Source organism: Paroedura picta, chromosome 4, assembly GCF_049243985.1.
Source record: "Paroedura picta isolate Pp20150507F chromosome 4, Ppicta_v3.0, whole genome shotgun sequence".
In the NCBI taxonomy this organism is placed as follows: domain Eukaryota; kingdom Metazoa; phylum Chordata; class Lepidosauria; order Squamata; family Gekkonidae; genus Paroedura; species Paroedura picta.
In genome coordinates, this window is record NC_135372.1 from 39,879,500 (window position 1) to 39,906,776 (window position 27,277).

Here is a 27,277-nt window from a genome sequence, read left to right on the forward strand (position 1 = left end):
CCGGAGTCCATTTAAGTTTGCAACAAGGGCTTTATCTCCAAGCAAAGGTGAGAACAAAATTACATAAATTATTTCCAAGAAGCATGTTTAGGGAATAGAAAAACCATGGAAAAGAAACATTCTCCCCCCGCTCTTGAAAAAAGCCAAATTTCTGGAGAAATTGAAATATATGCAATGGCAACTTTCTTATCAACCCTATTTTCTACTTGACCCCCATGAAACAGATACGTCATATGCACCCAACACTAAAACAATAGAGAACTGCTTGCTGCTTCACTGTTTTAGCATACATGCTATTTTAGCATACTGCAGTGGTCCCAAAAAAGTTCTATAGGATTTTCAGGCTTTGCTACAATTTCTCAATTTTTTCCAATAGAAGCACTGAATGCAATACAACTAGAGTGAAAAAAAAGCCTTGTCTGAAAAAGCATTTTACTAATTCCAAAGAGAAATTATTTTTCATAGCAGGGCTGTTGTTTTTTCAATGCTCTCCAAAATTCCCCAGTTTTTCTAACAGAAAAATGGAGGGGGGGGGGGAATCCTAAGTAAACAAGATTCTTTCCTACCCTTCACATATTTACCAGGAAATTCAGTTTCCAAGCCTGCAGGGATCCAATCCAGACAGAGACCACAGTGCACACAGAAAGGATATTTAACCTCACCCCAAAGTCATTTTTCTGATCTGTAACATGTACTATGGAGGTTCCCCAAATCCAGATTTTATCAAGCGGGGCAGAGTACCCTTGGGTTATTTCAGATCATGGACATATTAAGGAGGATTGCTGTAGTCCTGATCGAGTTCTGCCCAAATTGGGTGCCAGTAAACCAAGTTTTCAGCAGGAAGGAAGGAACCTTGCAACATATCCAGACAGTTAAATCCTAGAACATAGCCATTTGTCACATTTTTCTCATGAAAACTACATATAATGAAAATGTACTAATTTCAACACCTATCTGCTAGTCCAACATGCCCTTGTTTCTACCTGAAAAAGCACATATATAAGTCCTGCTTGAAGACCAGTTTGCATTTATCTGTTCAAAGTAAAAGTATGATACATGCACACACTAAACCAGGGCACTGAGGACAAATTAAACAGTCAATATTTTCCCCCAATATGCAATCAATATACGTTACAGCTGGTGGATTTAGCACTTCGAGTTGACTTTTGTTTGTAAGTATTCTGTTTGTCACATAACTTTTAACTTCTCCATAAAATGTAAAAACTACTTTTCCATTAAAAAACTCAAAGAGGCAGTTACAATTTAAAAGGAAACAGTATAAAAAACTATTCAAATCCTACCAGCAAAGGTTTCTTAACACTTGCTTGAATTACTATTTCAAATTGACTCTTAAATTTTCCTATAACATCTAAGCAATAAAAGTCAAATAATAAGGCCCTGCCTGCAGAATTTCCATCTAAGACATGTTGAGCAAATATATTATTTATTTACTTTCCAATGGGGACCCAAAGAAGCATCCACTAATCTCCTCTTCACCATTTTACCCTCGCAATAACCCTGTGAGATAGATTAGATTGAGAGTTTGTGACTGGCCCAAGGTCACCCAGCAAGCTTCCATGGCAGAGTGGGAAGTCGAACCTGGATCTCCCATCTCCCAGTCTGACACTCTATCTCAGACTTTTTAACCTTTTGACCATGGAAGAGCCCTTGAAATATTTTTCAGGTTTTGAGGAGCCCCAGAACTGGGCTGGGAGCGCCGTTAGCTAGCCACACCTCCCAGCCATGTCTGAGAAGGACTTGTGGGGAGGAGAAGGTGGTTTGAGGACGAAGTAGACATTCAAGCTCCACCTCCTTTCCCGGGCACAGTAGCCATGCAAGATCGTATACCCCAAGGTCATTGGAAGCAGCCAGTTCCCTACTTTCATGGCAATGCCAGGAATAACTTCTGACCAAGTCCATTGTTTTATACCATAGGGCTGCTTGTGATAGCTGAATTCAAGAGTGGTCAATCAGTGAGTCAGCTTTGAACACCCAATCACGTAAATCAGAAATATTGGCTGATGTATGCAGTAAGTCATCTGGTATGGTATAGCGTGAAAGAATGGAGCTAAAAAAATCAGACCGAGTCCTGTCTTTGCTCAATAAGAACTTAAAACTTTGATGGCTTAAAGAATCTAATTTGGTTGTGATGTCTTTCTTCCAAGATTTCAGAATAGCTAAGTGGGCACGGGCTTTGAGTGAGGGAAAACCAAGGATATAGGGGAAAGGCCAAGGAGCCCCTAGAGAGCTCTCATGGCGCTCCAAAGAAGCCCTGTTGGGAATCTCTGCTCTACATACTGTGCTACACTATTTTAAAATAAACATGTCCCGCACTTTAAGAGTGTTAGCTACTTGAACCTGAATATTTAGAAGCTAAAATAAATGCAGTTTCTACCTGCTGGATTTCCCTTTGCATGGTGAGAACTCTCTGTTAAAGGCTTTCCCACTGGATTCAAAGAACAGAGACAGTGAAGCAATAGGACATCAGACATCCCTTGATCTACAGATTTAACAATCCCACAATATAAATGTACTCTGTCTAGAACATGTACCAAAACTCAGGGTATACCTGTTTCCGCTTCGGAACTAGACTGCAATACCCTGCTTCAGAACTTTTAAATGCTTTCCTTTTTCAACTGAGCAATGTAGAAGGTACATCCCCGTGCACAAAAGTACAGAAAGGAATAAACCTAACTCCGTTATATATTTTACCAAAAGGTACGCATATTACAACTCTGCCAATAAACTAATATTTTGTATCTGGGCTACAAGTCATAGCCGACAGCCAGAAACCAGCAACTGGTACCCAAACCAGTTACCCTACTTGGAACTATGCATGCAGTTCAGCCCAAATGAAACACTGATTTCACTGGTAAAGATTTAAGCGTCTGCACATCCCTCCCCCAATGGGATTCAGAAATATTTAATTTTGGTTGGATTGTGCCCAATATATTTAATGAGCCTGTATCAATTCATTACAGAAGCCTGTAGAGAAGTTCCTATCATGATCCTTAGAACTGCATGCACCCTAAAAGGTAATTAATTGCACAAGGAAAGAGGAAGTTTGAATCTAATATTAAAATCTTTTGACCATTTAAAAAAGGTCCACCACTTATTTAATGTTTCACAATATATATTATAAAGGCAACTTAAAATGTGGTTTATCCCTAGTTTAAAGTAACTTTGCTTTAATAATATACAGTGAAAACCCTCAGGCACAAAATACAATGCTGACATTATAAGAATATAGAGCATATACAGATGGAATTCACGCAGAGCATTAACAAGGTTAGTAGGCATGCTGTTTAAAGATTCTTTCTTTACGGTGCAATTGGAAGCTAAACCATCCTGCTGCGATGTGTTATGGTTTCCATGTTACCTGCAAAGCAAAAGCATAATGCAAGAAGACACCATAGCTTTGTGCTAATTTAATACACATTAGGAAATGCAGGGTCATTTCATTAATTCGTGTATTCCCTTTCAATCATAGGATATAAATGTTCCACAAAACGTACCTACCCCATAATCAGTCCCTTCTGATTCCAGTTACTGGTTGAACAGGAGTCACATTCTAGATTTTGCCCAAAGGTTACTCATAAAGAAGATGAGCGGTCCCCGGCCGGAGTACAAGGTCAGAGGGTATGTGTAAATAGAACAATATGGGATGGATCTGTCATAAATAACAAGGGCATGGATTTTCAAAGAAGGCTAAAGAAATGAACATGGATATGTTTTGATTGTTGAGCTATTTCTCCCCAAGGACAATGCTATCTTTAAATTGTGAAACAAACAAAAAAAAAAACTATCTGCTTTAACGGCTTTTGCACACAACACAAAAACTACAAGTTCACAGCTGTCTTATATTGAAACATTTATTTTTTTCATCTACCAAGTACGTCATTGATACCACTCTCTTGAAGAAGATGCATCTTAAATACAACAAATTACTACATATTCATCCACATATATAATATGTGACAATTTAACTATTAATGTCGGTAAAGTTGTTCTTCGGCTCTGACACACTTAGTTCATACCGCTTAGAAGCCTTCCCTCATAAGGAGCAATGACTCACTCTCGAGCCACAATCTCATAAAGGGTATGCCTGTCACCATTTCGGTTCCCTTCTTACACGCCACCTTTTCAACCCATAATGAATTTTACAGTGCATAAGATATTCAAGTTGAATTTCTACATTCCAAAGTATGAAGCCACACCTAGCCACAACATCAGATTGTTATTTTCTTCACTGTCCCGGTTTCCTTCAGATGGAACAAGAGTTAGCCCGTTTTCTAAGAACTGGGTCTTGAACAATGCTGTCTTTCTTACGTATACAAGACGAACATACTGTCTCCGATAGCCTCCAAAGTCCCAGCCTGAATACACTGTTTGAGAGGCTATATATAACACAGTTGCAAAAACTATTGCTTATAGCAAGCCACGTTGTTAGGAAAGAGAGGGCTGTATTTTCTAGCACCCTAGAGCTCTCTAGCATGAAGTATATGATGTAGGGGAGCCAGAGAACATAAAACACACTGGTTATACGAAATAAAACCATAGCATAGCGACGGTCAGGGCTATGTCCGGTTTCAGCATCAGCATCCACTTCATCTGCAGGGAAACGAGCTCTCCTGTCGTTGATCTCTTTGGTGTGCTGCCGGCAGATTTTAAATATGTGGAAGTAGGTAAAGCAGATTATGAAGGCAGCTGGAGCGTACAGTAAGCATACGATAAAACCAGTGAAATAGGCATTAGTGAGCCACGAGGTTGCACACCATTTAAAAATGTCTCCATGATAACCTGGCTTGCCCCAGCCAAAAAAGGAAGGCAAGAAGATCAGGCAGGAGTACAGCCAAATCAAAACGATGCAGATTCTTAGCCGGCAAGGGGTGACCAACTGGTTGTAGGAGAGTGGTTTCGTAATAGCAAGGTAGCGATCTACGCTAATGAAAGCAAGGCAGGCCATGGAAACACTCTTCAGCACAGAGATGACATAGCCAAAAACTTGACAAGTCAAGGACTCGTGGACACCTGTAGAGTAGTGAAGCAATGATAAGGTCGGAACCAAGCAGCTGACCCCAACAAAGAGATCAGCGTATGCCATAGTCCGGATAAAATAGCTGGTGGTATAATGATGTAACAGTGGCGCACAATGAAAGACAAAAATCACTGTTAAGTTACCCACAATAATTAAAAAGGTTAGCACGACAATAATGATCGTCTCGAGGATGCAGATGTCAATGGTGCTGTTGTGTCCAAATCCAAATGGGCAGGAGTGGTGGTCAGATACATTCACAATGCCATTGCTGGTATTCAGAGTCTTCCACTCAACCCACATGGACTGGTTCATGGCTTGCATGACATAACAATGTGATCCTAACTCCAGTGACTAAGTGACCTATCAATCGTCACTTAAATCCCTTTCGGCGACTCAGTTTCTCCGAGTGGTTTTTGGAACTGCCTCTGAGGACTTAATATTGCAAGACAGAAGAGGCAAAAAGGCCATTTGTCTGCTTCTTGCTGTGTTCATTTCTTTCTTAGGAAACCAAGGCACTTCTAAACAAAGCATGTCCTTCAAGCTGTACTTTGGGAACGTGGAAATACCAAACGGGACAAGGAAAGAAGAGAAAATGTCAGTACTGTGATAAAGGTCTGGGGCGTACATTTTCCTGAGAAATGCTTCAAAAAATTAAAAAGAAAAATCTTCATGGAGACAATTTGCAATGCAATTTTTCTAAAACTAATTCTTAACCATTTCTGTTTAAGAATAAAAAAAACCCCAAGTATCCCATCATCCTAACACACATTATATATCCTTTGGATCTCTTCAAGGAGTAAAGCCACTTGCATCTTCTGAAGTCATTTGATTTTGGAAATTATAATTTTGTACACACATGAATGACAAAAATGTCACTATTATATAGTGGAGAAATGATTCTGGACAGTGACGAGCCGGGGCTTAATGTAATTCCATGATGTGCTCCCCATTTAGTTCACCATGCCGTGCATAATAAAGGAAAGCAACAAACAGATGAGTTTTTTAAGAGTTCCAGTCAATAATTAATCCTGTTTGAAACATGTGTCATCCATTACAATAATGAAGTATCAGCAGAATAATCCAGGTTTCTCACAACATTCAAGTCTGCCTTTCAGGAACGGTGAAATTAAATAATTGTCTTTAGAAACAATGCCACGGCTGCTACAGTGGATGATCAATAGTATGAAGTTCATAGCTCTACCCTCTCTCATTTCTCACCTCTGTAACGATGTCCACATTTCCCCATATGCCTCAGATACAACGAGATTACAGACTTCCATTTGCAGCCTTCTGCGAAGCTAATGAAATGCTGGTTTAAAAAGAAAGACTGTCAATTTTATACTCCTCTCATCGTCTTCTCGCTTCATTTCTCCAGTGGCTCTGGGTGCCTTTTCTTTAGACTGTTAAACTGGTCAACATCTGCTTCCAAAACCGTAGGTCAGTCAAATGTATTACCACAGCCATTATATCCGCAGCTATGCCACATCTATAGGTTAAACAAAAGCACTTTCAATGCGAATAAGAAGGTATTTGGCTATGATCATTCAGTGTATGCCGTAGTTTTGCTTCTCAAACCAACTACCATCCACACCCCAATCAAATGCATCTTTAATAACATAAAGAGATGCAGGAGAGGAAATCTGTCAAAAGCTTTGCAAGGAAAAAAATCGCATCCCAAGGTCATTCCAATTGTACGTAAGCGTTCGGTGGAACGGCTTTTTAAAAAGTGCTGAGTTCTCACTGTTTCGGTGCAGTCCTCGCTGTGCCTTCTGAAGGAATTCCTTACACAGGCAGAGAAAAGGTTTTCCTCTGATCCTGCTGCAGCGACGGGATAGTGAGCATCCTTTTCTAAGTTTCAGGGCTCCTGCCGAGCTGTCCTTGTGCTTTTATAAATATCCACAGAACGTTGCCCGTTAGTCACTTCTTGTCTCTAAGCCGTCCGCTCCATTCAACATTAATGCTCGTACGTGAAAATTACCTTGTCAGAGCGATAAGGCAGAGAGTCTCCCACACGCGTCGGCTCTGTCGGATTTCGTGAAATCCCACTTGCTGTGATCTGTTTTGGGAATGCTCCTGCTATTTCTCACAGGCTCTCCCGTGATACTGCCGCTTGCACCTCCTTAGCTGATGCAGAAGAACTTGCCATCAGAAAGGTGACTCGGTCCTTCAGCCCCAATCAAAAGCACAGCCAATGGCTACTGCAGCTGAAACTGTCACTAGGTAACAGTTGCCAGGCACAATGCCGGCTTATAGCCTTCCACGGGCGAGCCGTGAATAAGAATGACAAGGAAGACAATGGAAATGACCCATCTGAATGAATAGCGCTGAAGACTTTGGGGACCAAGCGCTGTTGTTATTGTTGTTTCGTGGGGTTAATCTTGCTCCGGTTGACAAAACACCCTGAAAGCATTTGTGTCCTTCCAACACGGAAGCCACCTTTAATAGGATAACCGGTGGCACTTAAACAGAACTCGGCGGTAATGGAATCCCTACTGGCGAGGCAAACCTATTAATTATTCAACTCAAAAATAAGTGAAAACCTTCATGGAGTTAAACAACTCCTTGACATTTCAAACATTCACACATTGTTCTGTAGTGCTTACTGAACACCGAAATTCTTCTTGACATCCCTGCGGAGTTCGAATAGCTAGAGGGGCCGCGATAAAACACACACTAAATAAAGGTCTGCTGTAAAAATCATTCATTTAGATACATAGCCATGCATGGACAATTAACTCACAATTAAGGCGCGAACTCCTTGATTAATTTGCCGTACTCAGAATCAGATGTGTTTTTAAAAATAAAAATAGGCAGAATGCATTATGCTTTAACATTATGTGATGCTCTTACATTAATTTCTCATCAACCGTGTCTTAGGAACGTTACTTATATTTTTACAGCACTTACAGGAAATCCAAGTGCTGAACCGAGGCCTCCGGACACTAATTGCTTCAATAAAATCCCTAAAAGCATTCCAGTTGGAATAAGACAAAACTCTATTTTCTACCATTGGTTACTGCTGATAAGATCCCCTTTCATTTTAGTGCAATTGCCCAATGAAAAATGGATAACTGCACAATAGTTATATTTTGACATTTAGCCGGCAGAGGAGTATGACCACATAGACAAGCGTGCAAGACAACTGCAGCTTCTTTTACAACAGTGATGGCATTCCCATACTGCCAGCAAGGTGTACTTAGACCTAAGGATAAAGAAACCCAGTACGTTTTATCAATTAAAACAGTGGTTCCCAACCTGGGGGTCGGGATCCCCCTTTGGGGGTCGAATGACTCTTTCACAGGGGTCGCGGCAGGGCAAGCAGCTTGGCTGGGGAGACACCATCCACACAACAGCCTTGCAGAGTAGATCGAGGACTGAACTGAGAAACCCCAGAAAAAACCAATTTATTTAGAATCATGAACAAGGGATCTTCACACCATTGGTCAGTTTCAGTTTAATTTCTGTGAAAGAACCCTTGCACAATTTTATGGTTGGGGCTCACCCCAACATGAGGAACTGTATTAAAGGGTTGCAGCATTAGGAAAGTTGAGAATCACTGAACTAAACTTTTTAAATTATTGCTTTGTTCTCCTCTGACACAATGGTAGGCTCTACTTATTTAGCAATAGACCATCCTATATTTACAGCCTTGAAACAGCAAATAGTGATAAGATAATTTAGGGAGGGCTCCAGTCCTCAGAGACAACATCAGGTAACAGGCATGGCAGCGCCTCCTCCAGGATGGAATCGCCCCTGAGGTATCTCCTCTTTTCCATTCAGTAACCTGGTAAGCCCTTTTACATTCTGCCAGCTATTTGGGGAAGTCTGATCATTCTGCTTCTTAGTTTCATGCTATTTATTGCCTCTGTATATATTCATAATATTTAACATTCATTTTAATGTAGGGAAATTATTTGGAATGGTAATATATACTCTCCACCTATATATTAGATAGTTTTATTTTTGAAATCTCAAGTTCCATTAAGTTATGTGTTACTCTAGTTGCCTCTCAGAAAATATTTTATTTATTTATTATTTCGATTTATAGGCCGCCCCTCTTGAACCCAATATCTCAGGGTGGCATACGACAGTATAGGATAAAACAATTAAAACACATAAATACAATTAAAACTACTAAAAAGCTAGCAATAAATATTCTGGGCTGAGTCACTGCTGTTGATGACCCCAAACTGGTAGGGCTCTGATATTCTGGACATGCTGGCCTCAACAATGCGCCTGGCGGAAGAGGTCTGTCTTGCAGGCCCTGCGGAACTGTGCTAGATCCATCAGGGCCCTGAAGTTCTCTGGGGGTTCATTCCACCAGGTCAAGGCCAGTCACAGTATTTTGAAGCCAGGGACACCTAGTTGGTTAGCCGTAGCTGACCACAGCATTCTCCGAGGGACATATTCAGATAGGCAATCCCTTAGATACGCTGGTCCCAGACTGCAAATGGCCTTAAAAGTTAGCACTAGAACCTTGAACCGAATTTGGAACTCAACTGGGTGCCAATGTAGCTGCTGCAGGACTGGTCTTGTGTGTGTCCTCCATGGTGTCCTAGTGAGGATTCATGCAGCAGCCTTTTGGACCAGTTGTAATTTCCGAATTAAGGCCAAGGGCAGGCCCGCGTACAGCAAGTTATAATAATCTAGTCCAAAGTTGACCATCGCATGGGTCATCACGGCTAGGTGCTCCAGGGCCAGGTAGAGCACTAGTAGCTTTGCCTGGCGAAGATGGGAAAATGCCAGTTTCCCACTTTTATGACATGAGCCTCCGCAAACAAGGAGGCATCAAATATCGTGCCCATAATACTTCAACAAGCCAGAGATACAATATCCTAGAATAGTACAGGTAGATTCAAAATCGACAGGCAGAAAGTGCTATCTGGCAACACATTTCAGTTCAAACTTTATTACAGTAGTTCAGACCAAGTTGTATTAAGTTAATACATAAAAGACCAAAAGAATATGGTCTGGCAACACATGACTAACATCTCTAGTATCTCAGTGGATCTTGGAAAACAGAAGAGTCATAGTTTTGGTTTTCTGTGATTGGTTTACTTGCTTTGATATAACCCTAGACAAGTCATCTGAGTGCTAAAAAGGATTTGGGAAACATCAAAAATGAAATGTCAGTTTAAACTGCCTCCCCACGACCCAAACAGCAGCATGAGTAATGCTGCTTTGACACCAGGGGTCTTCCAAGCCTTTGTCCATCCAGAAAAGCTTGACCTGAAAGGATGTTTTAGAACTTTATTCAACACAGTATGATGAAAAACAGTTTAAACTGGGTAGAAGAGGTGGCAGGGGTGCTTTAAGTAAGCCTCCTCTTGCATAGCACCCCGCAGTGTGTGCCTCCTCACACTGGTATACAGCTGCGCACTGGCTCCCTTGCATTAGTCAACAAACCTGACCACCTCTCCTTGCCCTTTTCTGGGAAGAGGATGGAGTGCCAACAGGTTTTTAAATGGCGCTGGTCAGACAAATGTTTTCAGAGCTCTGCAAGGGAGGCATTAGTCACAGGCGGACAAAGACTGGCACTTTAAGCATGCAAAATGCCTTCTGCCAGTCATTTGGTTGAGGCCAATTGATTCGACAACAATGACTGGGCCCCCAAAAACCCCTCCTCAGCTATGCCCACCAGGTACACCACAGGGCACACTGCACTGACTAATCCATGGGGGTGCAGTCGATGCAATAGTTCAGTTATCAGTGACATTATTGTTATTGCTGTTACCACTGTTATTAATTCTTGTAGTTACCAAACCTAGATTGTATCTATTTTATAGTTTTCACGTTCCTTGTAAACCGCACTGAGCCGCAAGGGGAGGGCGGTATAGTAGAAATAAAATATAAAGCAAGCAGGCAGGCAGGCATACATACAAACATACATACATACATACATACATAACAAATAAATATAGCTTTCCAGTCTTTATGATATCATTCAACCTCCCCAAACTTGTGATGTGCAATATATTTTCCTTTAGGGCAAGTTTCACAGCATGGTAATAAATATGAAAAAATAAATACCACAAATATTGGATCATCACCATTATTACACAAGACTATTTAATTTGAGAACAGCAACATCAAGTGGATTATGGACCACAAACCCCTCAGAAAGGCAAAATGGTGCCCAAGGAAATCTGGGCTGGAGAGAGGAGTGATCAGGACAAGAAATGGGTTGTCCTGATGATGCTACTTCTTCATCTATCAGTAGAAATCCACTTCTTAGGGGGGTTGAGAGTTTACAGAATACACACACATAAACACACACACAAACCACAATGAAGTCAAGCTGGAAAACAAGTCCCAGGACATTCTCAACTGTTTGTGGAGAAACAAGGATGAAACTGGTCCCTGTATTTGCTTTTTGTGGATAGACACATTTAGAATCAACACGACAAAGGCAACTTGGGATGCAAAACGCATTGAGCCCACACAGATCAGGCCTTTATAAGTTCACGGTGACTCAGACATTTCTCATACAGAAACACACAAGAAAAACTTGGATATCAGCAACTGTAAGATTTATTGCTACTCTCTATTAATCTCTGTCTTGTTGAAGTATTGTGTTTGGGTCACAGATGCCAAGAATTACTGTAAGGGCAACCATTTGGCCTCGCTCAGTAAAAATAAGAGCCCTATGGCCATAGCTAAGTCTGAGGAAAACAGATTTTTTGAAATTTACCTGACTTGGTCAAAGTCACAGGGTTTTTTTTTTTTTTCTGCCAATAATAATTTTTCCTCCACCTTTCATAAGAGGTCTCTTCTTTATCTGGCAAAGAAAAATAGAGCAAATAAGGACTTCTCATGGCTGATGCCCTGACCTGGAAAGTCCAGCTAGCTCAATTTTGTGACATCTGGGAAGCTAAGTAGGGTCGGTACAGTACCTTCAACCCCCCACTGGGAGAGGGGCACAGAATTCAAAATGCCCCGTGTTGCCCCGTTCTTTTTCACAACGAAATGAGCAAAGCAAGGTAGGAGCTAGGTCCAAGACGCCTGAACAAGATATGATGATGGTGCCAGGGCTATTTTCACTTCATTTATACCTCACTTTTCCCCCCATTGAGGATACAAAGAAGCTTATGTGGTTGTCTTCTTCTCCATTTCATCCTTACAAAAACCTGTGAGGTAGGTTAGGCTGAAAGTGTCTGATTAGTCCAAGGTCGTTGAGTAAGCTTCCATGGCAGAGTGGAGGTTCTAATCCGGGTCTCTCCGATCCTAATCCAACACTTTAAACCCAGCCTTTCTTGACTTTTTTACCACTGAAAAACCCCTGAAATATTCTTCAGGCTTCAACAAATCCCAGAAGTGGTACAACTATGCAGAATATGGTTGGGAAGCAGAGCTGTGGACACACCCAACTGGGGACCCTCCCCTTCCCAGCCCCTCCAGGCCCATCATCGGCCATTTTGGGAGGAGGGTCAACATGACCATATATAGTCATATCACTTGATAAATGTTTAACAAATGTAAAAAATATTACAAACTAATAAACTCCCACCAATTCAGGAAACCCAGGGCCATCAAAAAACCCCAGAGTTTCCTGAAACCCTGGTTGAGAAAGCCTGATCTAACCACTACCCTGGCTAATGTTCCTCAAGAAAAAGATACTGGTGTCAGTTCAAAGACTGATCAAGTAAATCTGCATATGATGTGAGATATTAGCAGATATACAAAAGAACAAAGTTTTCAAGTTTCTTTCATGTCGTCGTTACGTTCAATTCTGGAAGAGTCCAAAAGGTTCATATGCAACTTCTTGCAGATAGGACAGTAAATTGTATTCCACAGAGATCTTCAGTCAGCAACCTGCAGAGTTAACAGCATTCATTTCCCATGCTCCACATTATTGTAGGATTGATGAAGAGAGAGTCTAACAGCAGCCTGGCAGAATTTTAAAATAGTGTTTTACTGTACCTCTAAATTAGCTGGTTTCTGTTTTAAAAACCTGTGCCATTGGAATAGCCAATTGACAGCTGCCAAGGCTGAACATAAGACAAAATCAAGGTTACTATCTCTATCTCCAAGCCAAACAGCTGGGCTTTGGGAAGCCTTATAGTATTTTTATAAACAGTCCTGTTATGTGGAATGACAAAGCAAGTCTGAAATGAGATGGGTGTTCATTTCATTCCCCTTTCCTACAACATGCTGAGCTACTGAGCAGGCAGCAATCCATGAGCAGAAATACCTTGGATACTTTGGGTCTTATAAATCAGGGGTAGTCAACCTGTGGTCCTCCAGATGTCCATGGACTACAATTCCCATGAGCCCCTGTCAGCATTTGCCACACTGGTGGTCACTAATTCCCCCAGAATGTTATTAACCTTCCACATTCTCCAGCAACCTGACCAGTTTAGCTCTCCCTGAGGAGCCACAACATAATGTTTGACTGTACTTTGTTCTACACTTATCACATAGAACAGCAGGCAGCAAGCAAGAGACTACATGAAAAGGCAGACAGATCAAATACACATTCAACAGCAAACTTGTATGAGCATTTCCTCAGAAAGTCTACTTAAGGATTTTCACCCCCCAAAAAGGTGAGACTGCTGCAAAGTTAGGCTTCTAGCTTCACCTGGCAGATGCCTGCAGTAGCTCACAGCAAATGAAGAAGCACAACTTCCGCAAGACAAGTGACCAATGTCTGATACTCTCTTTGAATAGCTTCCTACATTGTAATAGTTTTGGGGAATTTGTGCACCGGCAAATATAAACCAGCAGCACTGCACAACAACTTAACTAAGTGCATTTCATCAGTTGTGTTTCTTGGCATAGCCTGAAATAATTGGCAGAAAGCAAGCTGAACTAGTGGTATCACTGGCAAAATCATCAAGGGCAACGTTATTTGTATTATTATTATTATTATTATTATTATTATTATTATTATTATTATTATTATTATTATTATTATTATTATTATTATTATTTTGGTTTTGCTTTTAACCTCTGCTTCTAGTTATATGGCTGACATTTATTTGGTGATTTACAAATATGTACTTAAGAACTAAAGTACTTGCTTAATTTTTTTAAACTGGCCTCTTTGCATGCCAAACAAGATTGCACACTCTTGTAGCTACCCTGAAGATATAGAAACATGGAACCAAAGGAGAATAAATCTGAAATGTGTTAATTATCAAAAGTTTAAATCCCAGGAACAAGTATTAGTGGGCAAAGGAACAGTTAATAGAATGGCAAAAAACACTGAGATGGGAGTCAAAAAGACAGCATAGGATCAGGCACGAAAAAGAGATGAGAAGGGATATACAGGCAATGACTAGAGCAGACTTTATCAATTTTTTTTACCATTCAGAAACCCCTGAAACATAATTCAGGCTTTGAGAAACCCCAGAAGTAGCATGATCATGTAGAATATGGTTGGGAAGCATAGCTGTGTACATGCCCATCTGGGAGCCATCCCCTTCCCACCCCCTACAGGTCCATCATTGGCTCTTGGGGGGAGGTCATCATGACTATATATGGTCATATGACGCGATAAATGTTTAACTAATTTTTTTTAATATATAAAAAATTAACTCCCACTCATTTGGAAAACCCTTCCAGGGTCACCAAGAAACTCCAGGGTTTCATGAAACCCTGGTTGAGAAAGCTTGGAATAGATGATAAAGGGAACAAAGAAATATGTAGCAACCACTTATATAAGGAAAGTTTATCCTAAGGCTGCAACCCAGTCAGAAAATGAAAGTAGCGGGATCATCGATAACAACAAAAAGTTAGTTAATACAAAGTATGATTATTCTGGAAGCTCCCAAATAATAGAGTGTGATCCTTAATCTAGTATCCTGCCTCAAATCTACAACATTATTGTCAAATGCCTCCCAAGTCCCAAATAAAATTAGGTCACAAGAAAGGCACTCCAGACAAGGCAATTTTCTTTATAGAGGCATTTAGAATCCTAGAGTGGGAAGGTGCCATACAGCAGTGGTCCCCAACCTTTTTATCACTGGGGACCGGTCAACGCTTGACAATTTTACTGAGGCCTAGGGGGGGTAGTCTTTTGCCGAGGGATGTCGCCGCCTGAGCCCCTGTTCCACTTGCTTTCCTGCCGGCACCCCTGACTTCCTGCCACCCACTGTGGGGTGCTGCCAGCAGCAGCTGCGCAGTGCCACACCAAAGGGAACCCCAGCCATGGCGGCCAATGGAGAGCACCAAAAGTGCAGGGCAGCTCCTAAGGCAGCAGCCGGGGAGGAGAAGCCGCAGCCCGGTACTGACTGATCTACGGACCGATCCCGGTCCCCAGACCGGGGGTTGGGGACTACTGGCCTAAAGCATCCATTATAAGTATCTGTTGAGCCATTGCTTGAAGACTCCTAGTGAGGGGGATCTCACCACCTCCTAAGGCAGCCTATTCCACTGCTGAACTACTCTGACTGTGAAATAAAAAAGTTTTGATATCTAGCTGGTACTGTTCTATACATGGTTTAAAACTATTACTGCGGATCCTATCCTCTGCTGCCAATGGGAACCGCTCCCTGGCCTCCTCTAAGTGACAACCTTTCAAATACTTAAGAGACCAATCATATCCCCTCTCAATCTCCTCTTCTCCAAGCTAAACATTCCCAAGTCCCTTAAGGCTTTCTTCATAGGTTTGGTCTCCAGGCCCTGGATCATCCTCGTCACTCTCCTCTGCACCCTCTCAATTTTGTCCACATCCTTTTTGAAGTGAGGCCTCCAGAACTGCACACAGTATACCAAGTGCAGTCTGACCATTGTGGTATACAGCGGAACTATAACACTCTGAGATTTTGAAGTGACTGTTTATAGAGTGCAAGACTGCACTTGTCTTCTTTACCGCAGCATCATGCTCATATTTAGCTTACAGTCCACAAGTACCCCAAGATCACATTCACATACACTGCTACCCAGAAGTGTATCTCCCATCCAGTATGCATGCTTCTCATTCTTGTGACACAGATGTAAAACTCTGCATTTATCCTTATTGAATCGCATCTTGTTCTCATTTGCCCAATTTGCCAGCATGTTCAGATTTTGTTGAACTCTATCTCTATCTTCTGGAGTGTTCGCTACTCCTCCCAATTTGGTATCATCTGCAAATTGTACTGAGTCCCTCAACCTCCTAATCCAAATAATTGATAAAAACACTGAAAAGGACTGGACCAAGCTCTGCTCACCTCCCTCCAATGTAATGATGAGTTTACAATATATGCGTAACAATATGAATGCATACCTCCAGAGAGATACTCAATTTCTTAACATTAGGTTTGAATCCTATTTGCCTAGTGCCACTTTAAGAGCCTTGGGGAGGAATTACTGAACAAGGCACTATTAAATCAGGGGAAGAATCACTATTGAAGACCAGAAACTATAACCATCTTATTACATGGATTTTTCATATTTTAAAACAAAAAGGGAATGGGGCCTGTACTAAAAGGGAAACTGTAGGCTCCCTGCAACGGTATTTTAAGAAAAGAGAAATTTAATTTAATTACTTATTGCTTTTCAAACAACAAAAGCGTTCACCTGTTTCCCTAGACACGTGTTAATGAAATCTACTAAATTCACTTAGGGGCAATGACTATTTCTCAGTTCCTCCCTTGGGAAAATCCATATGAAAACTTTTATTGGGCAATGTTTACATGCTGGCTTGAAAACAGACAGTATCTGCCAGGGGGAAGTCAAACTGCGGCCCTTCAGATGTCCATGGACTACCATTCCCATGAGCCCCTGCCAGCACATTCGCTGGCAGGGGCTCATGGGAATGGTAGTCCATGGACATCTGAAGGGCCGCAGTTTGACTTCCCCCTGGTATATGCTTTTGAGATCCAATGCTGCCATAAACTTGGGGTTATTTGGTTCTGCCTACTCCTGCATAAATATTGCTGAAGGCTAAAGACTAAAGGCTCACTGGGTCTCTAGCTCAGATAGGTGAACACCATGCACTGTACATTCTCTCACTCACACACACACAATCAACAGCTATCCACCAACCAAGGGGAAAAAAAGAAAAATGGCCACATTCATAAACCTGTATTTTACTGTTATGGCAACTGATTTGATAAAAGCAAAAAAGGGGGATAAGCAAAGTTGTTATGGCAACTGGAATTTTAAAAGCAGTCAAAAAGTAAAAAATAAAATCCGGTGTCAGCCCATTTGAAATACAACGTCTATGACTCAACTTCCAAAAGAAATGCAGATTGTCTTCTTTTAATACATTTCCCTCTGGAGAACACAATTAGTCTTCAGCGCAACAGAATAGACATTTAATAGAGCGTACAAACATCAAAGCACTAAACAGGAAAATAATAAATTGGCTATTTGCATTTAATTATCTTCAGATCTTTAAGAAGGGTGTGTGTGTTTTTTAAGATGAAAAAGATTCGGTACCCACCCCTGCGCGCAAATTCAGATCAGATACGATATGAAAACATACATACTCGGATCTGTCTTGTTTGCACAGCAATGACACTTGAACAATGGTTTGCACTCAGAGAGGCAAAAATTAAATAAGCCAGTGTATATATTCCCCATTCTCATTTTGCTGTACAGCAGGGGTAGTCAACCTGTGGTCCTCCAGATGTCCATGGACTACAATTCCCATGAGCCCCTGCCAGCATTTGCTGGCAGGGGCTCATGGGAATTGCAGTCCATGGACATCTGGAGGACCACAGGTTGACTACCACTGCTGTACAGAATGGCTGCTGAAAGACTGGCTCCCAACCATGGGTCTTGGGTGGTCATTTGTGCCTGGGTGGAGGAGGAAAGCAATGATGACTCTAGAAGGATGGACCCAGCTTTGCTGTAAGCCAGGCAGCTATCAAGTGGCTCCCTGCAGCCTGCCTCCAAGGCTGCAGTGCGGAGCAGGTGACCTGGAGCCCCCAGGCTTCCCTCTGGTCTGTAGGTTGGACTGGCAAGGAGCTGGCTGAGAGAGGTGTGCCATTCCGGAAATCTCTCTCGGTGAAGAACCACTTTCCCACCCTATGCTTTCAGAGTTTACTTTCCATGTGCTGCTCACTCTTTGCTATGACTTAAGAGGGTCGCTGATTCACAGGGCTGGAAAGGAATTTTACCTGGGACTTTGATTCTCTCTGAGGCCATGAGGCTTTTGCCTTTCCCATTACAAAGGAAGAATGAGAGAGAGTGTGCACGTGTGTGTGTTCTTGACTGTATTGTAAAGAGCATAATCATCACTGCTGGCTGCTTGCTAAGGCACTGGCTGGGAAGATAGTGCAGGTTGCACAAGAGGACTCCCTGCATGACCGAAGGAGAGTATCCTAAGGGGCCCGGGAGGGGAGGGGCAAGACAAGACAACCTTAGGACTGATGCTTTGGCCACGCCCCCAGGAGAATGGTGATGGCTAGGAACAGTAGTTTCCGCTACTTCCAACCGTAGTTCTGCCCTTGTTGGCCCCAACAGATATATTGGGGAAGGCATTGATAGTAGCTGGCTTGTCACCAGCACCCACTGTCCCCAGACTATGCTGTGCCAAGACCTGAGGAACCTGTAATCGATAAAACTGTGACTTGATTCCTGCACTGTATATGTCTGTGCTGTCCTTCTCTCCCAACCCCTCTATGAGCTGGTCCCCACTCTAGGCACAAATGGCACCTTCTTGACAGTTCTTCTTCAGCGCGCTTCTACATAACATACAATAATTTCAACCCTGTGTCATTATGTCCTGTTAAGCATCTACTAAATGCATCCTAACCCTACTCTGAAAGTCTCTGGAGAACCCAAATCAAAATTTTGTTTCCTTAGCACAGCATGGCCTCACAGCAGGGGATGTCACATGGTTTGTGAGTTCGATCTGCTGCTGCCTCTGATGGAAGGGACAAGGCCTAAAATGCTTTACAGCCTCTATCAGAGAATGAGATATTCTTGAAGATCCAGTTAGCTGAGTCCTCGATCATAAGACACAAAACTGTGCTGTCAAGACTGCAGGAATACATTTATGAAATTCTAGCATTCCCTCAATGCTGAGAAATCACAAAACTTGAGACACATGCACTCAGGTGTCATAATGTAAGAATGACTAAAAAAAAAAACCCTCACCCTTTGCAGGAAAACTTGAAAAACCCACAATTATTTTGCAATGCAAAGAGCTAATTTCCCACTGTGCATAGTAAAACACATTCATGTTAATCGAGAGTATGATTCTGTGTCTACCACTATATCTTAATGCAGTCCAAATGCTAATGTGTGGAACTCAGCACTATAGATGCAAAAATATATGATAAGAGAAGTTAACTTACACACTGTAAACATCCTAGAGCAGGGGTTCTCAACCGCCACTGCCCTGCGGCCCCTACATGTGTGCACTTGTGGTTCATGGTCACGTGGCGCTGACGCAGCAGTGCACATGCACAGATGCCACTGTCGCAGGGGGTCTGGAGCGGCGGCAGAGGTGGCCAGAGCAGCGGAGGCATGGCGCTGGCTTCTTCCACACTGCCTCGGGGGCCAGCATCACAGGTAAGCTGACAGCAGTGGCCGGGGCGGCAGCAGCAGTGGCAGCATGGCGCTGGCCTCCTCCGCGCAGCCTCAGTGAGCTCCGAGGCAGTGTGGAAGAGGCCAGTGCCATGGTACCGCCACCACGACCCCCTGGGAAAGGCCAATTGACCCCTCGGGGGGTCGCAACCCCCGGGTTGAGAACCGCTGTCTTAGAGGAATGATAGGATACTAATGAGAAACCTATATAAGCTTTCTGATAAAACCTATATCAGAAAACTGCTGACAATTCTCTAGGTTGGCAAATAGTTTGTACAAAGGGTCTGTCCACTTCAGACATCACATTTCTTGTCCATGATCACCCTCAAATATATACTTATTTGTTAAACATTTGAATCCACCCCAAATTCATTTCAGAAAAATCTGTAATGCAATTAGCACTGACACTCAGCCCAAGAGGGAGAGGGATCAATTAAAAAAAAACGTAATATTTTAATTAAACTTGATTTTTTTAAATGATGTTTTAAAGTTTCAGATACAGTAAGTGTCAGAAATAACCTGGCCTGAAAGGCAACCTGAACTTGATTAAAATATAATTTCTAATGAAGCTGTAAAAGGCCGCTTTCTTTTGTAGGCAAGGAATTGTGAGGAAAACTTCTTTGCCCATCATCAGACAGCCCAATAATTTATGTAGTTCTACTCTGGCTTCATGCTGGAAATTCAGGAACTAGCAGAGCACCACAGGTGTCATCCCGTGATCTATCTTGTTGACCTTTCTTACTCCTATTTTATGCTTCGTAACTAACTGATCTCTTTAATTGGCTGTCAAGGTCTTGATATTGCCAGCGTACTCTTATTATAAATGAGACGGGCAGTTCTAGGTGAGATTATTAACTTTTTGTGAAGCAGGGATGAGGCACAGAAGGGCAGGACTATGATAAAGGAGAAGGGCGGACAAGCAGAAAGAAGTAGTGGAAAGAAACTTCTGTCGTGGATCCTAACCACGTTCTCTTTTTAAAAGAAAGCCATAGTACTTACAGGTTGTCAACCCCTATTTTGGGTCACGAGCCAATGTAAAATAAGCAATATATTGCATATCAGTTTCTAAAAGAGTAGATGGTTAAGAGTGGTGGCTTCTAATCTGGAGAACTGGGTTTGAGTCCCCACTCAGCATGCAGCCAGCTGGGTGACTTTGGGTTAGTCACGGCTCTGTTAGAGGTATTTTCACAGAGTAGTTCTCTCAGGGTTCTCTCAGCCTCACCTACCTCACAGGATGTGTGTTTTCCAAAGTATGTGATTTTAATCTCAGAGCATTCTCTACATTAAATACAAAGTACCCCTCCCCAACAAAACAAAGCATCAAGAGTGCATAACAGTGCAATTGCACTACAAAGTATATAGCATTATCCTCAACCATAGTTGATGCCTTCTCCCCACAGTGTGGAGACTGCTGGGGGTTGGGGTTGGTCCTACCTATCAGGCACAGACTAATGGCTTCCTATATCAAACCAAAGAATATATGCCTCATGATAACATATTTTTTCTGTGCTTGTTCCTACTTTTGTTTCCATACTTGTTCCTATTCTCTACATCCAAATCTTGCTCCAAACCTCAAAGTCATTTCTCATTGGTGGTAGCACAAAGAGCAACACTTCTTCTAAGGAATGACATGTCCCTTTTGTTTTTATGCCACAATGCAGTAGAATGCCTTCCGATGTTCCACCACAAGAAGCCACCCTAAGTTCAAGGCCTACCAACAGAAACTGAAGTCATCCCTCCCTGCTGAGAAGCTATAGTGAACCATAAAACTTGCGGGAATAGAAAACAATGAACAATTTTCAAAGGAAAATTACCTTCTTTGTCAAGCAATATCTTTGCAATGCAGTATCTTGCTAATTGGGTGAATGGCCTTACTGCTCCTGACAAGATGTGTGTTAACAATAACAATTTATAGGCAGCTTCAAACAGATTAATGTACATGGGAAGCAAATCAACTGTGATTTAAGATACACTTTTGTGCCCATTCCTAGTGCCCTTTCAGTACATGAAATATTAAGTCTTGCTTTTCATCTACAAAGTGCAGAACGAGCAAGCACTAATAAGTCATCCAGAAAGGACAACTTATAATACTAATTTCATAGCATTTTGACAACTGTAAATTAAATGATGGAATGATTTTTTTTCAATTCCATATTTTATCATTTAATGAAGCTATTTTAATTAGGATGCCAAAGCCTAAAAGCTTTGCAGAGCAGAGAAGAAGAACCACCACAATATAAACTAAAGGTAATTCAAGAGCATAAGGCTCTCCTGATCTGAACCCTCATTTTAAGACATTTCCTTAAGGGAGGCATAAAAACCACCTCCAGAATAGAAAAGGTTTTGGAAGAATAATACTAATTTCCACAGAAATCCTAAATAATTATATCAGTTTCTGTCTTTTGTCCCACATTGCCAGTCTGATTTAACATCCTCAAATTATAGAAGCTAAGTTATAAATCATTCATTCATCAGATCCTCAGCTAACATGGTCTCAAAGTGTTTCTCTGCCAGGTCATTCCATTGTTACTTGATTATTTTTGTTTCAGCTTCCATCCCAGTTTGTTTTTTCTTGTTTTTATCTTAGTCCAGCCTGAATATTACATGAACAATCTGAAACAATGCTGTTGATGAAGGCAAGAATCCAGGCAATGAAATACCTCGGCTATAAGAGCAGGAAATATTTCTAGAATCGGAATCAAGTTTATTGTACAGCCACAGGACTTTACAAAGTACAAAAGTCAACCATTAGCAACAAAAGAAGATAATAGCACACATGCTGGAATTCATACAACAGAATATCACAGATAATCAGAATCAGCTATTGCCCCCCACCTTAGACCTTATTTGTCTGGCAACTAGAGGAAACAGTGCAACCCTATGAGACATGTACGGATAAGCATCAGACAATAGAAGAATCACCTTCTTGGATTCATCAGGGGTAATATACTAAGAAATTTGGCTTTGGGCTCCACAAAGAAATTACAGTTCAATATATAATGGATCAAGCCTCTTGTGGCACAGAGTGATAAGGCAGCAGACATGCAGTCTGAAAGCTCTGCCCATGAGGCTGGGAGTTCAATCCCAGCAGCCGGCTCAAGGTTGACTCAGCCTTCCATCCTTCTGAGGTCAGTAAAATGAGTACCCAGCTTGCTTGCTGGGGGGTAAATGGTAATGACTGGGGAAGGCACTGGCAAACCACCCCGTATTGAGTCTGCCATGAAAACGCTAGAGGGCGTCACCCCAAGGGTCAGACATGACTCTGTGCTTGCACAGGGGATACCTTTACCTTTTAATATAATGGGTCAGATCTTCTATTTCCCCTTTGCCACAGCTACATAGGCATTGCTGACATGGTTGACCCTGCAGCATATCCATGCACACAGCAGTGGGCAATGCATGGAATCTTAGGATGGTGAAAGCCATCCTCAACCTCTGATGCAAGGGAAATGCTTCTAAGTAAACTCAAAATAGCTGAATTAATGTCTAGCCACAACCAGCACTTCTGCATAACTTGCCCTCAAGTAAACAATCCCATTTCATATGTGTCTGTAGTGTTTTCGCCAGTCTTGAAAGAAATGGTTGTCAATGTGGTTGTCAAGAAGTAACATAGTTTTAGAACTCAGACACCAGTGCAAAATCAGGAACCGAGAAAAGCAGATGTCTCATTCATTCATGCTCACAGTCACCAGAGCTCTGTCCTGCCTAGCCCAGTCAAACCCAATCCCATCAGATCTCGAAAGCTAAGCAGAGCTGACCCTGGCGAATATTTGGAGGGGAGACCTCCAAGGATCTGGATGAAGTTTATCCAAGAAACCCTAGGCATCATGATGTGGAGGCAGGAAATGACTAACCACCCCTGAACATCCCTTGCCTGATTGCCAGACAATCCTCGGATATCCTGGCCCCACTAGACACGCTATATGGCAAATTAATAATAATAATAATAATTATTATTATTTGTCACCAGAAGCCTACCTTATGTAGAAACCAGATATGCACTTGCTATTTTCAACAATCTAATCTCAAAATCTCAGATCTAGGACTTTGTTTCTAACTTTAAAACTACACTTTTCTGAGAACAACCCGAATGCATTTTAAAATAATAATAATCAAATAGACTGAATCATCTGATCAGAGATAAAGATAGCACTGTACCCTTAAGAGCGAACAGCTTTCCTAATCAAAATTTATTATAATTATTCACCAAGTTCCATCATCTCAGGCTTTGGCAAACTTCCCCCAAGAATTGACCTGATGTATCAGACAAAAGGTCCGCAGCTCTTCTCCCAACAGTAACTAGACAGATGCTTGTGTTATCTCATAAGCAGAGACACAGGGGTAAAAGAACAAGTCCTCTTGTAGATTAAAAGCTTGTTAATTAACAGGAGAGAGAGAGTATAAATGGGGTACTGCAGGCCTCGGTACTTGGTCCGGTGCTTTTTAACGTGTTCATTAACAATTTGGAGTTGGGAGTAAGCAGCAAAGTGGCCAAGTTTGCAAATGACACCAAGTTGCTCAAGGTAGTGAGAACCAGAGAGGCACTCCTGAGGGATCTGGCAAGGCAAGGCGAGTGGACATCAACGTGGCAATGTGGCAAATGAAGATAAACACGAGCAAGGGCAAAGTGATGCACACTGGAGTCAAAATATCCAAACTATCAATATACATCGATGGGATTCAAACTGGCAGTAACTGATCAGAAAAAAGATCTGGGGAATTATGGTAGACTAGGGGCCAAGCCAGAGCCTCTTGTGGCATAGGGTGGTAAGGCAGCCGACATGCTGTCTGAAGCTCTGACCATGAGGCTGGGAGTTCGATCCCAGCAGCTGGCTCAGGGTTGACTCAGCCTTCCATCCTTCGGAGATCGGTAAAATGAGTATCCAGCTTGCTGCTGGGGGGTAAAACGGTAATGACTGGGGAAGGGAATGGCAAATCACCCTGTATTGAGTCTGTATTCAGGAATACAACGGGTTCTAGATTGGGGGGAAAGAGTTGAAGAACTCTGTGGATGGACTCTCCCTCCCCCCCCCTCAGGACCTGGAAAGGTTGCAGGCTGGAGGCCCCTGGGCAGGGAACTCACCAGCAGGGATCTGCAGGGAAGTAGAAGGAGGAGGGAGTGGTCAGGGGTGGGGGACAGAAGGCATTTGGCTGGCCGCTGGACAGGCAGGCAAGCCAGCTGGAAAAGGAGGCACTCAGGGGCAGGACAGCTGCCCTGAGTAGGTGTTAAGCACTGTGTGGCACTTAAGCTATGAGACACGCTCCTCCTCCAAGATCTTACCAGAAAAATATGTGGAACAGATAATGCACTGAAAATGTTGACTCAGTGGGCAGCTGCAATTAACATAGCAAATGCTATGCTGGAGATTATTAGGAACACTGAAAACAAATCAGCCAGTACCAAATGCCCTTGTATAAATCTATGTTGTTGCCTCATTTCGAATAATGTGTACAGTTCTGGTCACTGCATCTCAAAAAAGATATTATAGCATTGGGGAACGGAACACCTTCCCTATGACAAAAAGTTAAGGAGGTTAGGGCTCTTTAGATTGGATTAAGAGGTGACATCATAAAAGGTTTACAAAATAATGCATGAAGTAGAGAAGGCAGAGAAAGAAGTACTTCCCCCCCCCTTTTCTCACAATATGAGAACTCATGGGCACTCTATGAAATTAATGGGTAGTAAGCTTAGAACAGATAAAAGGAAGTACTTATTCACCCAAAGTGTAATTCACACATGGAATTCATTGCCGCAAGAAGTGGTGGCAGCTACAATCATAGAGAGCTTCAAGAGGGCATTGGATAAACATATAGAGCAGTGGCTATTAGTCACAAGGTACAGATGAAACACTATGTCTTAGGCAGTGATGCACTGTATTCTCGGTGCTTGGGGGACAACAGTGGGAGGGCTTCTAGAGCTCTGAGCACACTGGTTGACCTTCTAATGGCATCTGGGTTTTGGCCACTGTGTGATACAAAGTGTTGGACTGGATGGGCCTCTGGCCTGATCTAACTTGGCTTCTCTTATGTTCTAAAGACATCCGCTGCTGAAGGTATCTGCAACTTTGAGAGGCATGCTACTTCCAAATGGTAAGGTTTCACTTAATTATCAACAGCAATTCCAACAGCTGACAATAATGACATCAAATAATTAACAGAGGACGTGCAAATAACTTGCAGAGGGAAATAAGTTCTTCCCCACCCCTGCCAATTCCTATTTCTTCCCGTCTTTCACCTCAATTTTTTCTCCTATCTTCATTTCCCCCAACGTTCTCCCCCTCCTCCCTTCTCCCCCTCCTCCCACCATCTCCTGTCTCTCCTCCAGAACCATCTTGTCTTCCTCGTTGTCATTACCTGCCCCCTCTTTCCTGACACTGTTGCTATAGCTTCCCCCCCCCCCCCATTCTACTACCAGCAGCCCCTTCCCAACTGCATACTGCAGTGTTATTTACTGGGAGTGCTAAAGAACCCCACAATGGCAGGTGAGATCTTGCAATGTGGCATTGCAGAAGCTTGTCATTTCTTTAACTTGGGGGGTAGGGGGGTGGGATCAATTTTTTACCTTTTGGGATCCATCCTATCTGTATACTGTTCCACTGTGAATTTTTTGTCCCACGCCCAGGGACTACATTCAGATTTAAATATAAAGATAATGACCTAGAACTATCAGCACCACAAATGTGCAATGCTAGTCTTTAGAATCTACAGTACTTGAGCATCAAGAAACACTGTTCTTAAGAACTACAGGTTTGGATGCTATGTAACTGCAAACAATTGAAGTCGTTGACTCCTCTCCTGATGAAAGCAAGCCACTACGTTACAAAGAAACCTTTTGAAACAAAAAGTTCTATCGGTTCAGATGCAAACATTCTAAAGGAAGCTAAAATAAAGACTGACCTTTGTGATGAGAATTCGGTATTTTTCCAGCATCGTCTGGTTATCATGACATCCAGACAGCAGCTGCCACACCTCAGCTCTGAGTGCCTCTGGAACACCGCTCTTGACTAGTGAGGACAGTCCTTTCGGTCGCACACCGAGATTACTGTGCCTAGCCACACAAAAGAGACAGTTCAATGCTTAGTTGACTAGCAGGCAGATGAAAAATATACACTTGCACACCCCTGGCCTACCTATTTATGAATGAACGACTGCTAAAAACCAATTACGAGAAGCATTAAAAACAAAAAGAAAACCCCCCTGCAGTTCATTTTAACAGTCATGCACTATAGCACCCAAGATCACCCCGGAGGCACTAGGTGCGTGAGGGTTGGTTGTGGGGGGGGGGGGGTGTTTATACCGCCATTGGATTTTACTAATTGTGGGTTTTAATTGGCGGGTTATGTTTTTATGTTTGTGGGGTTTTATGCTCTATGATTGTAACCCGCTGCGAGATGGCTTCCGATAGTGTCGGGAAGCAAATTTATTATTTATTTATGATATTTGTCTGTCACCCTCCCCCGTGGATCAGGACGGTTCATATGAAACATAAATCTACATTGAAGTTTTTCAATGGCCTTTTAGGCCTGGTACACACAGTAGGTTCCCCCTTCCGAAAATGACTCCAGTGTGTTAATTCAACATATATGATCACGGCAAGCCCCAGGGAACCTTTCCACACTCGGACATGCCACACAATGGGAAAGCGGCAAGGTCACCACAAGTAGAGCAGTACCCACAGAAAACAGGGATGGCAGATTCCACGCAACTCTAGGAACCTTCCTTTTTTCCTATATAGTCCACAAGTTCCAATTTTATGTTCAAGCCCAGAAAACGAGA

General features: G+C 42.3%; 2 protein-coding genes across 5 annotated transcripts in view; both read right to left on the bottom strand.

The window, feature by feature from the left end:
• RABGAP1L (RAB GTPase activating protein 1 like) overlaps nucleotides 1-27,277 on the bottom strand; it is a 218,735-nt gene that overhangs the window by 153,893 nt on the left and 37,565 nt on the right. For all 4 annotated transcript variants that reach the window (XM_077332520.1, XM_077332521.1, XM_077332518.1 and 1 more), the window contains one exon: nucleotides 26,399-26,549. In XM_077332520.1, coding sequence (XP_077188635.1) covers nucleotides 26,399-26,549 — 151 coding nt within the window. The remainder of the gene's footprint in view (nucleotides 1-26,398; nucleotides 26,550-27,277) is intronic.
• GPR52 (G protein-coupled receptor 52) lies at nucleotides 2,500-7,508 on the bottom strand. The gene is made up of 2 exons (XM_077332517.1): nucleotides 7,017-7,508; nucleotides 2,500-6,524 (listed from the first exon to the last, which is right to left on the bottom strand). The coding sequence occupies exon 2, from the start codon at nucleotides 5,357-5,359 to the stop codon at nucleotides 4,265-4,267; it is 1,095 nt and encodes a 364-aa protein (XP_077188632.1). The 5' UTR covers nucleotides 5,360-6,524; nucleotides 7,017-7,508; the 3' UTR covers nucleotides 2,500-4,264.

What these genes read in the sequence shown, in the direction of transcription:
- GPR52 (XM_077332517.1), bottom strand. Translation starts at nt 5,359, where the DNA reads ATGCAAGCCATGAACCAGTCCATGTGGGTTGAGTGGAAGACTCTGAAT.